Genomic DNA, 20,197 nt, shown 5'->3' with positions numbered 1-20,197 from the left:
CCGAAAATCCTGGTATATCAGTGGTCCAAAACGTCAAGAAGAATCCATCCACTTTTACTCCCAACAAACCTTTGATGGCCTCTACTTCTCATCAAAGTTTCAGAAAAGATGTCGTTTGTTTCAAATGTGGCTTTCCCGGCCATGTAGCAACGGATAAGAGGTGTCCCGCTATAGGACAATTTTGCAACTATTGTAAGTCTAGGGGTCATTTCTCCAGGATGTGTAAGAGTCGCAACAGATCGAAGTATTCTAATTCTGACCCTAGACGCCCCAGATTCTCTGAAGTTCAACCTGTGGACATCGATGACGATGAGTACGACGACATCTGCAACGTCTATGAAGTCGGAGAAGATAAAAAAGACTCACCCTTCTGTATGCTTCAAATTGGGTCCAAATCTATAAAAGTCATGGCAGACTCTGGTGCAAAGTACACTCTAATAGGTGATGACGTATTGCTAAAGGAATTTCCAGATGTCATATCGTTATTTCCCTCTGACATAAAATTAAGGGGGTATGGGAAAAAACCCATCGATGTATTTGGATACTTTCCTTCCACTTTATCATTTAAGGGCAAGTCAATTCATGCTAAAGTTTATGTTGCTAAGGATGGGTCATGCTTACTGGGTTGGCCACAACAGAGAGAATTGATGATGAAACTTGATCCCAATCACCCCGATCAGGTTTTAGGTTACTCTGACTTCATCAATTCTGTTGAGGTATCCCATGACAACAAATGGGAAACTATTTTTCCACAAGTTTTCTCCCCTACTTTGGGTCTACTCAAAAATTTTAAACACAAAATTATTCTCAAACATAACGCTGTTCCCAAAGTACATAAAGTACGCAACATACCCTTAGCCTTACGTGAATCTGTAAAAAAAGAACTTCAGAGGTTATGCGACTTAGATGTAATCGAGGAAATTGAATCCTCCGAATGGCTTTCGCCAGTGGTCGTAGCCCACAAACCTAACGGGAAAATTCGTTTATGTGTGGATATGCGCGATTTAAATTCAAATGTGTGGGTGGATAGACATCCTTTACCCAATATTGGAGAAATGTTCGCTAAGCTCAAGGATGCATCTATCTTCACCACATTGGATTTATCTAACGCATATCACCAGATAGCACTTCACGATGATAGCAAGCACCTGACTTCGTTTATAACCACTGAAGGTGCATACAGATATAAAAGGATGCCTTTTGGGTTAGTGTCCGCATCCTCAGTGTTTCAGCGTGTAATGCACAACATGTTTAAGAATGTGTCCAATGTGTTATATTTTCAGGACGACATCTTAGTTTTCGGCAAGGATGAATGTGAGCATTCTGAAGTTTTGTTTAAAGTCTTGTCTATCCTACAAGACAACGGTCTCACTCTCACCAAAGAAAAATGCAAATTTGGGAAAAGTTCAGTAGATTATTTGGGACATTCCATCAGTAAACAGGGCATCTCTCCCAAATTAAGCTTAGTTAGGGCTATTGAAAACGCACCTGAACCGGGCAACAAGGATCAACTTAGATCCTTTCTCGGTTTAGCCGAATACTATGCCAAGTTTATCCCCTCCTTTTCTGATAAAACCTCTCATTTACGTAATTTGATGAAAAATCATCAAGAATTTGTTTGGGACGATAACTGCAAATGTCAATTTAATTTCATCAAACAATGCATAATTTCTGCTCCTGCTTTGTCCCCATTTGACACCAATTGGAAATCATTCATTGTTACTGATGCAAGCAATGTCGGCATTGGTGCTGTTCTGATGCAAAAGCAACACAGTGGTTTCGTCACTATTGCTTTTGCATCAAGACCATTACGTGGTGCTGAAACAAAATATTCTACTCTTGAAAAGGAAACATTGGCTTGTTGGTGGGGAATTGAATACTTTCGCAGGTATGTATATGGTACAGACTTTGTTGTACGATCAGACCATCGTCCCCTTGTAGACCTGTTTACGACCAAAGGGTGTGGTAAAGCCACCTCTAGAATCGCAAGATGGCAGTACAAACTGCAAGATTTTCATTTTTCCGTTGAGTACATCCCCGGTGCAAAAAATGTCCTTGCTGACTTCCTTTCCAGGCTTCCCGTGGAAGACGACAATCATGTTGCTCCCGATAATGACCCTGACAAAGTGGTGTCAATTTGCGAAGTGTCCAATGGTTGCATTCGTGAAGACGATTGGGTTTTGGCTTGCAGTAATGACCGTGATTATTTAGATGTTGTGTCTTATGTCAAAAATGGTTGGCCTTCCAAGAACAGTTTATCTTCTAGTGTTTTGCCTTATTTTCAAGTAGCTCAAGAGCTCTCCATCCAGGGAGAAACCCTCTTGAGAGGTTTACTGTTGGTGGTTCCGGATAGTTTAAGGAACACCGTGTTAGACATGGCTCATGAGGGCCACCCAGGCATGTCCAGCATGAAGAAAAGAATAAGAAGTGAATTTTGGTGGCCTGGTGTCGACAAACTGATCGAGAAAAAAGTAAGGTTCTGTGTCGAATGTTGTGTGAGTGATAAATCCCAAAAGCCTGTTATTTACCACCACGATTCTATCTCAAGGCCATCTAAACCATGGGAGTGTGTTTCTGTAGATATTGCCGGCCCCATGTCCCTTGGTCAGAGTCCTGTGTACGCCATTGTCTTGATAGACCAGTTCTCTAGTTGGCCTGAGGTGAAATTTGTCCCACATGTATCTTCCAGAGTAGTTATCGACTTTCTCAATTCAATTTTTGAAAAAGAAGGTTTTCCCTCTTCCATCCTTTCTGATAACGGCACACAATTCACCTCCTCCGAGATGAAATCTTTTTGTTGCAATCATGGCATCCTACACAAGCGCTCTTCCGTTTACTATCCTCAAGGCAACGGAATGGTCGAAAGATGGATTAGAGTGCTCAAGGAGGGTCTACAACTTGCAGTGTGCAACGGTGAGAATTGTCTCGAGGCTGTTAGGAAACTTTTATGGAGTTATCGGAATACTCCTAAGGCTAATGGTAAACTGTCTCCTTTTGAAATAATGCGGGGGAGGTAAGGTGTATGTAATTTAAGTCAACCCTGGATGCGAGACCTTGTAGATGGTAAACGTTCTACTTGTCGTTCTCCTGTGGTGTCTTCCAATTCCAGCAATCCATGTAAGGTTGGTGACTGGGTGCGTGTGAGAAAGTCTGGTTTTCTTAGATCTGGTGTTTCTCGCTTTTCTAACCCATTGTTAGTTGTAAGAGTGGGCAGGCAGGTTGTCGAGCTGTCGGACGGGAATGTTTGGAGTCTCTCTAAGGTTGTCAAAGTTCCGCCTTTTCTTAGCAGTTCCTTTGCTCCCAACCGTGCAGGGACCTCTCCCTCTAGTTCCAATTCTCGTCACCCTCCTGCTTTCCCTCATTCCTTTCAGTCCATTCCCGTCCATTCCCCCCATTCAAGTTTTTCCCGTCTGAGGAAACCTCCGTTCCAATTCTCGTCACCCTCCTGCTTTCCCTCATTCCTTTCAGTCCATTCCCGTCCATTCCCCCCATTCAAGTTTTTCCCGTCTGAGGAAACCTCCTGTGTGGCATAAAGATTACATTGTTGGTGAATAACCTTTTTCTTTCCAAATTGTTCTCAATGTGTTGATATTGTATTAATTGCTCTGCTTGTATGTATTAACTGTTAAGATCAATGCTTTGCTTTTCTAGTGAGGAGGATGTGTTGTATCCTCGTGCTGTCTGCTGAGCTCGCCTCGCCGCATGCTCTGGAATGTGGAATCCTGTGCCTAGGTATTCCTGTGATTCCAGTGCAGCGGTTGGCGTGGGCTCTTCATATATCTATCTCGCTTCTCCAATAAATCCTCGTTTACCACAAAAAAGAGAGCAGTCTGTTTCCCTCTTTGACGGATACTTCAGTCCCTTGCTCGGACACTGGATTCAAGCTAGCCTGGCTGATGACGGCTGATTAGCCCGAAACCGGTCCCAGGATGCTTGTTTCCCGTGCAGGGAAGACATGGCTTGGCAGTTCGAGCTGGACCGTTCCAATGAGGCAGAGGGTCAGACTGATTTGCATATGGCCATGTCTGAACTGGGGTGGCAGAGTGGGCTAAAGAACGGTGATGGATGAAACCCAGATCTGTCGACTGGGGTGAGTGCTTGCAATGTTCAACACTCCGTCCATCAGCTCCTTTGGTTTTGGGTAACATGAGACAGGCCGAAGAGCTCTTGCAGTGCCAGGACAGCAATTGACCTTGCATATGAGAGAGTGGGAGACTAAACACTTGATGCCAGTCTGGCTACTTAATTAGGGCTTGCCCGAACGTTGCTTGTCCGCCTTTGGGAGTTTGAGGGGCACTTGGGGTGTGAGCCCTTGCTCAAAATGCTGGTTTTCTTTAGCCCTACCGGAGTAGATGTAATTTTGGCTTTTGAAAGATTTTGTAGTCTCTGTTTTGGTTGCTGCCTTTGTTGCTTTTTCCTCTCCTTCCGTGTTTATTGAGTATATGTGTTCAGTAGTAGTTAGTTAGTTAGTATCTTTCGGCCATATGTATGAACACATTTTCCCGTAGACACAGAATGGGTAAAACCATTTGATACATCATGCCTTTTGACTTTAAAAAATATGTGCATGGCTATTGACTCATGTCATGTCACTGATTCTTGCAATTCGTGCCCCTTTCGATTCACATGGATTTCTATGCTTTCTCTGACTTTCCCCCTCATTTTTGGTTCAAACATACAGAGCATTCAGCTGCCATATGGCCAGGTGGGTACTGTATATCTGCCTGTTTTTTTTCCAGACCCTAGTACGATAATAATTTCCATGCCTATCTCATGCATACCCTCATGCAGGCAGACACTGTGTCCCATTACAAATGAACTGTCTCGTGGTGGACATCTTTCACAACATGCAGACCTTTCCAAAATAGGTTCAAATCAAAGGCAAAACCCTACCAACCACACACACTAGTCTCGGTAGCAATCCAGAGTTCCTTTTAGTAAGCACTATACACACGCTACTATGCAATATAGGTCTTTGGCTGGCCTTTTTCAATGTCATTGAGCTTTGTTGAAAGGTGAGCTTGGGTGTATTGATGGGTCTCTCTAGAAAGGTGGTGGAGTGAGAAGAGTGTTATAGTTGCCTAAACTTGCCTGCTTCTACTTTCCCCCAGCTACTGTGTGCACCTTTAGATGTTGTCTACCCTAATTTCCATCACTGTGGCACACAATTATAATCCCTTTTTGATGTTTGGATACTGATTAACTAACTAGAAGAACAGCAGTTTCGATCCGTCAACCTACGTGCTGCAATATATATTTAAAACATAGTTTGCAGGAACTCCGAAAGTTGGCTCAACAGAGCAATATCCGGAACATGCTTATTAAATGAAGCTCTTATATAATCAAGTCTGCCTGCTGTTTCCTGCTGTAGCCTTTCTTGGCTTCCTCATGTAACCGAATTTATATGATGTTGATGTTTATTTCGCTAGTTTAATTAGTAAAACAAGGTTTAGTATTAGCTATGTTAGCAAACACTTTGCCATTCTGAACGCTCTATTATGTTGGAACAAGTTAGCCTTCTAATGTTCTTATTGTACATGTTATGTATGTGTTTTTTACCACGCTTGTCGGTCTACCATATTTCTTCCAGGAAGTAGAACCTTGGCATTGGCACGGATCCTGTAAAGCATTCGCCTATCGAGGGAGCAATGGAGCACTGTGCATAAGCAGGCTAGAGCATACATCGAGTTCAGGCTCATAACTGATGCATTGAGGGAAAGGAATCGAGATTGTTTCCACAATGCGTTTGGTATGGGGGTAGGTTCTTCGCTGTAGAGCTTCTGATAGAACATGAAATTACTGTAGGTTTCTGACCAATGTGAATGAATGTGTCCTGTAAAACATGCATTTTCAGTTCCCTCTTCAATTTCAAGAGTTTTGGGGACAGTCTTGTATGTGGAGGGATGCTGTTCCGTGATCAATGAGCGAAGCTTGAGGAGGCTTTTCATTGGGCGTTTTGCTTTGTGCACTTCTTGGTTTCAAGTCTGAAGTTGTGGCTTGATGTGTTGTTTTTTAGTGGTAAATACGTCTGCCAGATAGGATCCGCTGGTATTGAGTTGTAGCTGCTGCAACATATCTTTAGATGTTGTATGCCTTCAGATCCAAATAGCGCATTGCCATCAAAGTAGGAAAGTTGTGTCTTTAAACCATCAGATTAACTGAAGTTTGCAGGTGGTCTTCAGTGGGGCCAGTGTGGAATTGGGTATGCCTCTAATGAGTATGTTACAACCATCAATGGGAGAACTTATCAAGGCTTTTCAATCTGGCAAGATTATATTGTTTGTTTTTTAACTTCGTTCCACTGCGGCTTTATAATTATGCCATTCTTAGCCTTATTGTACCATAGAGTATTTCAATGTACACTATTGTGTTTTATCTGGACCTACCTAGGTCCCTGATCTCTCTTGTCGTGTACACCCCCCCCCCCCCAATGGATGACTTAAAATTATACCACTTACCTAAACTCGATTTTAGTAATTATTTCTGTCCAGTTTCTATATAACAGCCCACCCACATCAAAAGTGCTTTGAAACGGTTTATAGTTTTATACTGGGATATACAAATGTCCTTGGGGGGGGGGGGGGGGGGGGGAATTCAACTTTGGTGATCCTTCCATGTTTAGAACATCGTACTGCCACATTTAAAGTGCAAAGTTGTAAAAATGATACAATCGTCACGGTAATGCTAAGTAGAGACTATAGCGGAAGAAGCAAATACATATCCATGATTTCTGACCACCTAGACTTGGCCCAAAAACTTTGATTGCAGATATAAACATATGCCTTCTACCTTTTATAAACCTTTATGATGCCTTTAGGGCAAGACCCATTTAGGATGTTTTACAAAGAAAGCAGTAAAACTACACTTAGATTTTGTTTAAATCCATGTCCTTGAGTAGGTATACTACTTTCTGGAATTCATGCATTGCCATGGAAAGCTGTGCCCGGTATAGTTTCCTGGCAGATTCCATGGAAAACAAGCTGATTTCCATTTCAGATTCAGTTCCCTCCGTATGGTATCATCCACACTGGGGGGATGAATTGTCAAATTCCATTCCATTCATCCCCTTCTTATATTATGTTGTACAACAACTTCACCCTCAAGAACAGATTGCCAAGAAAACAAAGATAATCTGGTACCAGCTCTCCGTAGTAAACAATGTGAAACCATTCCTCCCAGAAAGCAACTTCAGAACTGCCAAGAAAGCCTTCATTCTCAGACGTATTGGGCAAATGCCTTGCCACATGGACTCCCAGACTCCACTCTGGCACATAATAAGGGCCTGATTCTGATCCGGTTAGGAAAGCATTCCCACCTAGGACCTGATTATGATGCGGTTAGGAAGACCTCGTAAAGGCATTTGATCCTTCCAAATCCGATCGGGAACGTGTTTTCCCGATCGAGGGATAGATTACGATGCAGTTAGGAACATAGGCTTCTATAGAAGTCAATGGGAGTCCAAACAAATCGTATCTGGAAGCATCCGGATGCATCAAACTCGGTTGGTCGGACTCTCCAGATCCGAGTTGGTCAGGAACTATTTCCAAACCGATTAGATCGGGAAGATTTGCTAACCGCATCAGAATCAGGCCCTCTGTGTTTCCTACACTCCGTAGTATGGGCTCATAAAAGACCTGAATATAAATATGATACCGGCCCCAAACTGAACGAGCTCAACTGGCTCCCAATGCTGGCTACCATCATTTTCAAAACCAGGTGCATTATCCACAAGCCATCACGACTGGCACCTCTGCCCATCTGGCTCAGAATGTCACCGTCTCTGGTGACTCCCGGCACACTTTCAGCCTGGACCCCATCAGTATGGAGGGAGACAAAGTAGCAAAAACAAGACCGTAGGCTCCCTCCATCAATGAATCCAGGTACTGGAATAACATCAAAGGAAAAAATTAAAGATGAACCTTTTATAAATATTATTACAATAATAAATGTTAAGGGTTTACTTCCGGTCTCCAACTTCCAGCTGCCCATCCTGTCAGTCGTTGACTTTATCTTTGCCATTGACTCTGGACAATGATATGCTGCCTTTTGGCTAGGTTTGTACTTGGTTTGTGCTATAATATACCACATACACGTTTGCATACCTGCAATCAGGGGTGGCCTTAGGCATGTGCAAGCTATGCACCTGCACAGGGCCGCCAAACCTCAGGGGCCACCACGCCAATAAATATCCTTAATATGATAATCCTCTGAGGATGGTTTCATATTTGCGTGGCAGCCCCTGGCAGGGATTTGGCGGCCTCTGGCTCTGTTCCACTTCAAAACACCCTGATTTCTCCCCCCCCTTCATTGGCCTCCACGTCTGTGTTCCTCCGGGGCCCCCGACCTACGCTCCCTGCCTAGGGCCGCCATGAGCCTAGAGCCGCCCCTGCTGCAATCTATAATCTGCTTTGCTCTTTTCTGAAATGTCCTTGCATATCTGTCATTGAAAGAGGAGCCACAGGACCACCTTCTCATGCTATGTATAAGGACTCTCTCCACGTAGGTGTCCTTTGCTCTAGAAGTAAAGCTTTACGGTCTGCTTTTTCGTTGTCGTAACAGTTTCTGACATGTTTTTACTCTTTGAAGCGTTTGTGAAAAATGAGTAGTGCTTCATTTGTCACCCGAAACATTTTGCTGTCACATCTTTTTAGCATTGTGAGCTGTCGGCTCTCTTTTTATCTTTTGTGCCGTTTGTACTGTGACCTCTTATGTCATCCATGTCATTTGCACTAAATAATATGAATAATTTGCACAATGAGGGACATTGTTTGCTAGTGTGTGCCATTTCTCCACTGCCACCCGTCATTTGTGCCTGCCTCGTCCGAGCTTTTTGTACAGTTTTGTTGTACTAATAAGAGTGCTGAAGAAATCTGCTCGGTTTCCCGATAATCTTTTAAGCATACCGATCTGGGCATGTATTCAACATTTAAAGTCTGGAAATGCAGGTTCTACGTCACAGTGAGGTGAAAGGTTAAACTAGACTTCTCCATGTAGAAATTTCTATAGTAGGTACAGGTCTCAGAAACGCTTAATTTTGAAGGATTAGTTTTAACTTGGCTAGGTCTTTTCCGTGTTAACCCTTTCCCTGTGGTGGGAATTCTGCTGCAGTGCAGGGATTTAATTAGGGGGCGTAACCCCTTGCGTGCTCAAGACAGCCCCCGGCCGTCCTACGTCACGCGGGGCGTGTGCTCAGGACGGCTGGGGCCCTCTGAACTCCGCCCACTAATTAATTGTTCCGCACAGGCGTGGAATTTGCGCCGCGCTGCAGAATCGGCGGCGTTCGGATGGCACCTAGCCGTCCTGAGCACAAGCCCAGTATGACGTAGGATGGTCGGGGGCCGTCCTGAGCACACAAGGGGTTAAGTGATGTGTGTTTGTGGAGTGTGCTGTTACCCGTGGGGGGGACCCTGGTGCTGAAGAGGTGTTTCTGTCACATCTTACCTAGGTTAAGGGGGTAATCTAAAAGTCTGGTCTTCAGGTTCTTGCCGAACTCAAGAAGGATAATGCTCTGCTGTCTATTGGGAGGTCATTCCAATCTTTAGGTGTGATGTACGAAAAGACCCTACCATATGCAGGCAGTGAACATGGTCCTTGTCTGAGAGGGTGTGTATGAGTTCCATGTTGTCCATGTAGGAGAGGATGTTGATATTGTGCTTGTATGACACTGGCTTGAGTGACCTTTATGCTTAAAAGAGTGTAGAATTTAGAGACAAACCTTGGGGCATGCCACAGATGAATTTGTGGGCTTTGAGTAGTAGAGTACCAGGATGACCGCTTGAGTTCTATCCATCAGAAAGGAGCAAATCCAAAGGTGAATGGGTCCTTGGATTCCAAGTTTGTGTAGGCATCTGATGGGAATAGGGGGGAGACTGTGTTCAATGTTGCTAAGAGGTTCAGGAGCATCAGGGCTGCCATTTCACCTCGATCCAGCATAATACGATTGCTGTCTGTAAGGGTGATGAGTATGGCGTCTGTACTGTGGTTTGGTCTGAAGCAGAACTATGTGGCATCAAGGAGCCGGTGGTTATGGTCCTCTATGAGGTATCTGTTGATATGTTTTTCTAAGACCTTGGCGGGGTATGGTAGGAGGGAGTTTTGATTGTAGTTGGAGGGTGTGGCTGACTTTAAGGAAGATTTCTCCAGCAAGGACGCAACATTGACATGTTTCCAAACAAATGGGAAGGTGCCAGAGGAGAAGGAGCCATTGAGGATGTGTTGGAGCTTTGCTGATAGGTAGCAATGCTTTGATTATGTTGTGGTGGGATCATGGGTCTGACATGGCCCTGGAGTGGATGCACTTAATGGCATTGGAAGCCACAAGGTCAGTTTGTTGGCTGACATGGAAAGCCGCATTGTGATGGGGATTGGGTCCTGTAGACAGTCAAAGTTGCAGCATATGGAGGTGATTTTGTTGCACAAGAATTCCATTGCATGCTTCTTTGGGTTTGTGAGAGGGTGATGCTGCTGCAGGCGTGGTGAACTCTTTAATGATGGTAACAATTTCCTTGCTATTGTTGGTGCTGACATAGATGTGGTCTGCTAGTGCTTTGTACATGGTGTTCTGGAGCTGTTGGATGGATCATCGAATTAGTAGGTGTCTTTGTCCATGGTGGAGAAGTGTGGCTCAATGGTTAGAGCGGCAGACCCTGATGCAGAGGTCTAGCCCGGGACCAGGGTTCAATTCCCCGCCTCAGCAGGTCTTGGGCTCAAAAATTCCACAGACCTGATAATTCTCGCCTCAGTGCCTATTCCAATCATGGAGTCCCACCCTGCAACTCTGGGCAATAGCTTGCTTAATCTCCACAACGGCCCCCACAACGCTAAGGATGCCTGGCCTCCACCTTGGGGGTGCCCAGGAGTGGACGCCTCACAGGGAAAGCCAGGATGGGTTCCACAGCGGTATTCGTACAAGCGCCTTGAGACCCTTGCGGGTGAGTACTGCGCTATACAAGTATCAATTTACATTACATTTACATTTACAATTTACATTACATGTTGTCGCTGCTTATTCTCGCCTTGCACTCCAGTTGCTTGCAGAAATGCTTCATCAACCTGAGTTCATCTGTGTACCAGCTGATTTGAAGTAGAGTTATTGTCCTTTTGTTGCTCTTTAGGGGAGTCAGGGTGTTGGCGCTTATGGTTATCCAGCTGTTGAAGTTCCTGATGGCTTTTGGTAGGCTGGTGATGTGTTTGGGGGCGTGCAGAGACTTTGATGTTTATACAGCTTTGGTAGGCTGGTCTGGTGGTGGTGGGTGTGCAGGTGCGGGACATGGATGCTGAAACCGAGGAGGATGTGGTCTGTCCAGATGATTGGTGATCATGATGTTGCTGCAGGAGGTGCAAGTCGGGTCTAGGAGGTGCCTGGCTGTGTGGATGGGTCCGCTAAAGTGCTTCAGAGGTTTCCTAGGTGGGCAATCCAGTTCAAGTCAATTACAGTCTTCCAGGTGAGGTCTCCACGGTGGATGAATTTTCTGAGTCGATAGTGAGGGGTGCGATGAAGGCCATGATGTTGCTTACTTAGTTGGTGTGTGGTCTTGGAGGTCTGAGGTGGAGAGCGGGAACAAGGTAGGCAGTGCTCATGGCTAAAAAGTGTGGGAAAGCTGAGTCAACAGAGTCCTAAGCAAAACCAGGCACATAAACAGTGGCAATCGGAACCAAAAAAGGTACAGAACAAGGGTAAAACTGAGCAGAAAAAGCCACAAAGGAGAGTGAAATAGAGCTGAAACAGAGCTTCACGACCTCAAATTCTAGTAAAGAATGGAGCAAAGAGGCAACAAACCGAATGAGACAAAAAACTGAGCAAAAGAGCTACAAATCACAGCAAAGAATGGAGCAAAGAGGCACAAAAGGGTGAAAGCAGAAAATGGAGAAGAGGCATAAGATGGGTATGGACTGAAAATGCAACAAATTGGGCAAGAAGAGAGCAGAAAATTGAGTGCACAGAGCAAAAATGCTAGGGTAAGACAGCGCAACCAAAGGCGGAGGTAGGTGGTAGCTTCAAAGCACAGGAGAGGGTCCGAAAGGGCCTGACCTGGTTGTAGTACTAGATATAGGTAAGTCATATTAAGGCTAGTACTAAGCAGTGTCAGGCTAAAATAAGGTGGTGCTCTTCTTGTATGATTCTCAGGCTGACTGAAGGTTACTTTATCCAAGCCTCTTTGGAACGTCTGACCATGGCTGGACTCATTCCAGCCTCCAAGTGTCTGAATGCCATTGTACAAAATGGCTACTTTTGGCTGTTTTTATAAAATGATTGATAAGCAATAAGCTAACATTTTTACCATTTCAGGTCTACTATATGTATTTGAGTTTCATGCACCAGAACTTAGTGGCCAATGTAAACTGATATGTATGGAAATGCCCGATAATCCCTATTCATCTTTTGATAGCAGGCAAAGGAATCCTTTGATTACTTTGTAATTGTTACTCTAAACTATATGTCCTGATAAACTTTGTGAATGATTTCTCACCTAATAGCCTATTTTCTTTTCTCCAGGGATCTATTGGGCCAGAACTACACTTTAACACACTATTTACCAGATGGCCAAGAAGTAACAGTCTACCCTGACGTTTCGGTAAAGTATCCTAAAATATTATTGACTAACACCCTACTTTGAATGTAAAGCAATGATTTAAGCGGGAGACGTCAAGGTAGTCTAGACTTTCAAGCACTTCTATTAGCCGGTGAGACTTAATTGTTGGGACATCGAGTAAAGACCGCATCTCAAACTTCTGCTTTCTTGGAAGAAAAAATAAACCTGATCAGACTGCTCTGTAATGAGATTGTGATATGAAGTTCCTTCACGATGTGGTACTCTCGCAGCTCAATGATCTAAAAATCAACGTAATGTCCTGTGGTGATGTCACTCTATCTAAAACAACAGAATTTGTCACTTTTTTTTGTCATTAAGTGAACGTAATAAGAGAATTGTGCATAAAGAAATTCAAATCGGTATCTTTCTTTCTACAACCAATTCAAAAAAATTCGATTATTCCAGCTTATAATGGCACCATTGGTTAAAGGTCCAAGTACCAATAATACTTAAGTAAAGTCACTCACACATTCTGTTTATCGTGAGTGTTTCTTTCATGCACACCCTTTTTTCCATGTGTGTAGATATGACAAAGAAAAACCAAAGGTGATGATGGACGGAGTGTTGAACATTGCAAGCACTCATCCCCAGTCTACTGGTCTGGGTTTAATACATCATCATTCTGTGTGTAGATATGCCAAACCCATGTTTAGTGGTATTCTCACCAAAATCCTCTTGTGTATTAATGGGAGTGCCTGGTCACAGTTGACGCTAGTGTGCCACCATTCAACTCTGGCTGTGATTGGTGTAGATGGTTGCCACATGTCTGAACGGGACAGAAAGAGCGCTATCTGTAGTACATGAAATCATTTTAAGTTCACTACAATTTAGCCACACATTGGGCACAGGGGCAGCATGGAGACTTGGACCTGTAATTTACCCGTATTTTTGTGCAGATGGTTTGCACAAATTTGAGGTCACCGTCTACTTCCTATATGAGTGTTGACCATGTCAAATGCTGCACCACAACTCGTAGGATCTTCAGGGCAAAGGCGTAGCTAGAGGTTGTGGAGCCCGGGGCTATCCCTCAGATTGCCGCCCCTTGCATACACAGTCCTGTGATTGTGTGAGGTTAAGTCTCGACTCGAATTTTGAATCTCACTCATTCTCAAATTTCGGGCACAGATATTTCTCACATGTATCATTGGAATGCTCGTTTTACATTGGTCTATTAACTAGTGCAAGTAAGTGTTAACTATCTGAACTCGCAGTTGTAGAGGGCTGCCCACAGCGCCCCGGGCCACTCAATTATACCGGTGTGATTTAAAAAAAATACTTTTAAGCACATTTGTCAGCCTGCCCGACTGTGACCGCTATGTGTGTCTCTCAGGCTCTCCTGAGGCTTGCCCAGCAATCATGCTATCACGCACATGCTCACTGCTGCAGCCGGAGTCTGTGAGTCAGCTGACTAGTGAATTTATTTTATAGGCCTGAGGCAATTGAGATCTGTGTTGGGGGCAGGGTCTCTCACACCTTGTTCAAGTCTGGGCCCATCTCTCATTGTTTTGACCGATGTGCCGAACGGCCAATGTCCCACCCCACCACTTGCGCAGAGACAGAACAATTCCACAGGTGTGCGCAGCCATTTTAAAAAACTGCTCATTACAGTATTCAACACACTTATTGTAATGTGTCCCCTTCTTACATATCGGTCTGAGTTTTAACTGCTTTTTTATTTCAGTAAGTGTGTCATTGTGTGGCAGTCATGTCTGTTTATTGGTTCCAAATCACCCAGTCACACAAATCCAAATATGTATATCATGGAATTATTGTGAAGAACATTCATTTGCTCTTTCGTATATTTTTGAAACTTTTTTTTTTTTTTTTTTTTTTTTTACAAAACTGGAAAGGCTCATTCCTCGAAACATCGAGTTTAACAATAGCAACTCTTGATAATGTAAAAAAAGACTGTATATATTTTCTGCCAATATTTTGTTGAAGAATTTGTGACAGAAAAATGTTCTTTGTGCTGACACAGTACTCTGTTCTCTAGTATTTCCTGTAAATTGACAAGGCCGCACCGGTGTTTAGGTGAAATAAAACAGAATATTGGCCTGGATAAGGTGATTGCAGACAGCAGTGTTGTTCTTCAAAAGCAGAAGTTTTTTTGGTCGGTAGGAATATGTCAAAAATAGTGCTGCAACAGTAATACAGAAAAACACGAACAACTAGCCATTTCAGAAAAACAGTATTGGTTTTAACTTTGAAACATATATATTCTATCGATCAAATGTATTGCTGAGTTCGATCCCCCGCAGATCTGACTTAGTCACCCATACTTTCAACTTGACAAAATAAGTATCAATGTACTAGTGTTTAATACAATGAGTTATTGATGCGCTCAGAGGCAATTCAGTGTTTGATATGTAATATTTGAACGGTAAATAGTATATCAATAAAATATATGCTTTGAACTAGTTAAGTATATATATCAGATTCACGTGGCAGTGCGACATCCTCAGCATTTCATTATTCTGGTGTCTATTAAAAAGAGTGCGGTTAAGTCGCATTATACCTATATTTAAGTACCAATCGACAATGCATTCTATTGTGGTGGCGGCATACCAGCTCAACATTGAAATAACAAAATGTACACATTAAAGCAATCAAACATGGAGATGCAGCTTGAATCCTAGTAGGGCTGACTCCAACTTACATAATTTCGTATTTGATCAAATGCGTTTGAGCAACATAAAAAAAAAACGTCTTTCTAGGGGACCATTCTGCCAGTGGGGCTGGTGTATATGGTCGAAGGCACGTGTATGGGATGTGGCAAGCCGCCTTGGAAGTCAGTGTCCCTATCACAGCAGTCTCCCAGCAGGTCAATGCAGTTATTGATTAGGCCCAGGTGGGGCGGGCATGGTGCCTTCAGGGAAATGCTTGGCCTCCGCTGCGGCTCCCAGAGAAAAGCTTCGTCAGTTGCCTCCCGCTGCATCTCTTTCAAATTTTAGCCATATAATAATGGCCCTGGCTGCAGCTGAAGTGCAATGTGATAGCGCAGATTGTAGGTGCCTCGGCGTTCATCTGTTACCTTACTGTAGGCACGGTGGACGAGCGCAGCCGGGCTACAGTATAGACAGCCTGCCAAGTACCACGCATCGGGCATTAGATTAACGCATCTTAGGTGTGATGTCCGCATCATCGCCTTAAAATGCATTGTCATGCATTTGTAGCACCCCGACTACCTATGCGAGGAGCGCTGGACAAAGAGCTACATTCAAGCAGGAAACGCCACACGGCTTGAGTGCCCTCCGTGCTGCCTGCCGTCTGAAATACACTGCAACACACCTTTTTTCAGTTACAAATGTACCACGACACCAGTCAACACAGAGGTGTTTACTTTTTGCTGCTGTGGGCCCAGTACCACCTCATCGTATTCAGATCTGCTTTGTGGTGTTAATAAATGCAACGAGGATCCAGCAGTGACTAGGTTTAGTGGATCCAGGGGGGCGACTTGCCTGGTGTTTTCTGGCAAGGAGCCACCTGTTACATGACCGTGATGGTGTCTGATTGGCGCTTGAGGCGGCATGTCTGGATTTCCTTATGGGGCCTGGGTCAGCCAGAGTGTCGCACTTCACACGCGACTCTATGTGCTGTTTAATGCTGCAGGTGAGGACGCGCTCTGGCTGTCAGTCAAAATTCCTAGTCTGCTGGATGACAGTGAGTAAACACAACTGAACTCACTTTCCGCCCTCTGTTTTTTAGCGCTCAGACATACTTTTGTTTGGTGTAGGCAAACACTACGCCGCTCATGGAAAATACATTCTCAAATTAAGAGCAGGAAAATCAGTCCCCACTCCCCCCTGCCTGTCCACCGTTCACTTTTATTAACTTCTAGCCCTAAATTCATTTTGAATGTGAAGCGTGATCATCTGCACAGCTGATTGCAGCCCCACCCCCTTTTGTGCAAGCACCATCGCGAATAAAGTAAGCCTGGCCCAGAGAGTCTTGAATGACTCTTGGAAGTATCTCACAAGCACAGGAAAGTGTCACAGGACCACGCCCTGCAGCATCACCGCCCCACTAACCGACGGTGCACTCGTTGCTGGGCACAGTTTGCAGGGCCTCCACATCAGCACCGTTCTTTCCCAACAACGGATGCTGTTGCTGTCCAGTCACACCCTTAGGGTCCAGGCTCCAGGACCAGACGCTATAAGTAGCTGCTCTTATTTCCTTCACGGGCTCAAGCTCTAGGTTGCTGTTGCCTTACACAGATACCCCATTGCTCTCCGAATAAACCTTTTCTTTATAATAAAATAAACCTGAAAGCACTATCAATGAAAACAATTCTTTTCCCAATGATAACTAGTTATACGGGTTGCATAGCCAATTTCTGATATTTGTTTTTCCCTCGTCTTCATTGCTTGATTTTGCTCAAGAGAAAGCGTCACTCATTGTTGTGGAAATGTCACTCATAATTACACTGAAATTATAAAAATGTCACACATGGAAATCTGAAACCTTGGCAGCTATGTATATATTTATACAAAAACCTATGCACCCAGGCGTGCTGTGCTGTAAAATGTGACTAGAGTGAAAACAAGTCATAGTGTATGCACCTCCAGAGATACACAGGGCATGTCACTGGCCGGCCGTTTAAAGCCCTGATCCAGTCACTGTATAATATAACGCGCCTACACTGCAATAGCATCCCGTCTAGGCACTCACGTCTAACATTGAGAGTGCTTCACAGTTTTTCCAGCATAAAAAATGCTTCAATATATGGCTCTTTGCTTCACAGTTTTTCCAACATAAAAAATGCTTCCATATATGGCTCTTTTCATCCCATTCCCAGGACTCCTACCTCCCAGCATTGCACTGCAGTCTTTCCGGAGCAATAAAAAAAAAAAACCTCGCGCGAGGGCTGGGCTGGGCTGGGCTGGGCTGGGCTGGGCTGGGCTGGGCTGGGCTGGGCTGGGCTGGGCTGGGCTGGGCTGGGCTGGGCTGGGCTGACATTATACCCAGGGCTGCCATTGGTAGCGCTTTCGTGCGCTACAAGATTGACGGCCCTGGGACGTCACAGGACCGGGCCCACAACCAGAAACGCTGTACGTCGCGCACCGCACGCACCACCCCAGGCAGGTGCGCTTGCGTTGCACTTCACATGGGGACGTCGCCGCAGTGCCGTTCCGGCGGCTTTTATCATTTATTTGGGGACACTGACACTAATGAGTGACAGTAGTGTCAGTGAGTCAGTGTTCCTAAATAAATGATAAAGGCTGCCGCCATGGGCCACAAGTGCTGAGCGGCCGCCGCCCACAAGCTAGTGCCGCCTGGGGCGGACCACCCCACACCGCCCTCCCTTAGCTACGCCACTGCTTCACGCTTGCAACATTGTAATGGCCTCTCCAGGGCACACCATTTAACTGAGATGGGGAGATTAAGTGTTATTAATCTAGTTTCCTTTTACCCATGGGCCTCAATCTGCAGTATGCAGCAACCATAACATGGTTGATGGAATACTTGAATAATCTGCGACTGGTGATCACTTTGTCCAGACATGGCACAGGTGAGGGTTATGTGCTCATTACCATAGGATTCACAAACTGCTGACGTGCCAAAATAGGCCAAGAATGATCTGGGGGTTTGGCTTCTTGTGATTGCTGGAGGGTGCCAAGCGTGGCATGTCGGGATTGACTGTTCTCATAAAAGCAACGTCAGTGCTAATTTGTACAAGTCAGGGCTATTTCTAGTGTGGAATGGTGGGTAAAAAACAATGGACTGGAATTGGGTCCGAGCAATGGCCAGTAGCTGAGATAAATGTGGACATTGCATCCATCACCTTGTTTGCAGCAGTTGACACTCATTCTGCAATATACTGTGTGTGCAGAGTCTAATTCATTCCCTCATTTCAATGTAAAATTGAGAACATCCACTTACCACTACAATGGACCTAACCTGCAATTGTGTAGCAGGTATTGCTGAACGTACCCTGCAGTGCCTTATAATCATATGGATATCATGGGAGTACTAAAACTGGCACATTTTTTTTTAGTACAGCCTTGGATGGGCTTGTGATAGTGTGATAATCCTTTAATAAAAAAAATGCTTCCAAAGTAAAGTTTGTATAACTTAGAAGATTTATTATGAGGAAATTCATACAATTCTTTTGTTGCAATCTTCATTAACCCTTTAACCGCGGCGGAAATTCCGACGCGATGCAGGCAAAATAAAAGGTGGGCGTGGTTCGGACAGCCCCCGGCCGTCCTTAGCACAGCCCACTGTAACGTCGGACGGCCCCCGGCCGTCAGACGCATCCAAGGGGTTAAACAGTTGGGTAAAGTTTTAAGACAAAAGAAGGTATGCGGTGTTGGCATTAGACATGTCGCATGACAATTGTTTGTGTTCTTTTAGATTAGAAGCCGTATAACAGATGCCTACAGCATCTCCGATATCTCTCCAATAAATTGCTTCAGAAAATGGGTTATGGGACATGGAACTTAGCCTAAGCATAATATAAGTTAATTCTATAAGGGGCAATCCTGCCCTGGTCAACATTTAGTAATATCTGGAGGTTTAGTGTTTGTCCAGCCTAAGTCAGTGATGATAGGATTGATTGACATTCCTGTAGGTCAGATGACCTTCGCTGTATGCGTTGAATAACAGATGATTATGCTTGACAGCTTTTTTCATAAGCTGCCCCTCTTAACTATTAAACTGAAAATAACTATCAAAAAAGGGCATTTAGCATTATCCGGATCAATCCCGAAAATGTATGTAGCATAGGTTACAATGGAAATTGCAATTGATGCAAAATGTGTTCAAAAACAAAGAAGGACAATGCATACCACGTCATTGGCATAACATTGGCCTCTTCTGCCACTGTGGCACCTACGAGACCTATGCCTTTCAGGGATGGGGAGGGTAATCTGGCTACTAGGATACTTGTGAGGTGGCCTGACTGAGTGCTCCAAGCTGGCAACTTAAAAACTGCCTCTCAAAGGACACTCGTCCCATTTTGAAGGACCCATTAGCACTATACAACTGGTTTCTATCACCTGGGTGGCCATTGGCCAAGAGGGTCCGATCCATGTCCTAATCCTACCCGCTGACAATCTAGGTGAGTTCCATTTGAATTAATTGAATGTAAATGTAACTCATTTGAATTTCTTCAAAATCTGGCATGGATCAGGCCCTTCTGAAGGTACTTTGGACACTCTTGACTTAGGGCAACAGTCCGTTCGTTCATTGTATTGACAGTGCTACTACTGCCATACAAACTCTTGCCAGATGCAATAGCTCCGCTGGTTAGGGAGCCAGCTGTTGGAATGTTGCTGCCTGGAGCTACCCTGGCTGCTTCTATCCATAATTATGAAGCGTCTCGGCTTGGAACCATACCACATTGCCCATCCTTTCTTGTAATACACAACTGAAGGGCGGCCTGAAATCTAGACTGCAAGCTGAGACATGTTATTTCTGCCTCAATGTAGCCTGGTTCGCGATAGATAGCTGTGCATTGAATATTTTGAATGCTTTCCTAAACCTCTGTCAGTAAAGTTATATGCAAAAAGTGGTAGTTGTGGCGAATGCATTTCCACTGAAAAAACTTTCTCTAATCACTGCCTGCGCCCCCGCAGCCATCACATGGGGACAAGGCGCGAATG

The 20,197-nt window shown here is 44.4% G+C and overlaps 1 protein-coding gene across 5 annotated transcripts in view; it reads left to right on the top strand.

Annotated features, from left to right (window-relative positions):
- The window catches only part of LOC147679996 (zinc metalloproteinase-disintegrin-like VLAIP-B), a 242,830-nt gene that overhangs the window by 102,948 nt on the left and 119,685 nt on the right, over positions 1-20,197 (top strand). For all 5 annotated transcript variants that reach the window (XR_015300922.1, XM_086943536.1, XM_086943535.1 and 2 more), the window contains exon 4: positions 12,497-12,575. Coding sequence is in view for 4 of the 5 variants with exons in the window: in XM_086943536.1 (XP_086799662.1) it covers positions 12,497-12,575 (79 nt within the window). In the remaining variant the exon portion in view is untranslated. The remainder of the gene's footprint in view (positions 1-12,496; positions 12,576-20,197) is intronic.

The sequence above is a fragment of the Lissotriton vulgaris genome, chromosome 11 (assembly GCF_964263255.1).
Source record: "Lissotriton vulgaris chromosome 11, aLisVul1.2, whole genome shotgun sequence".
NCBI lineage: Eukaryota > Metazoa > Chordata > Amphibia > Caudata > Salamandridae > Lissotriton > Lissotriton vulgaris.
The sequence above is the reverse complement of the archived record's forward strand: the minus strand, read 5'-3'. Positions and strand labels throughout refer to the sequence as shown.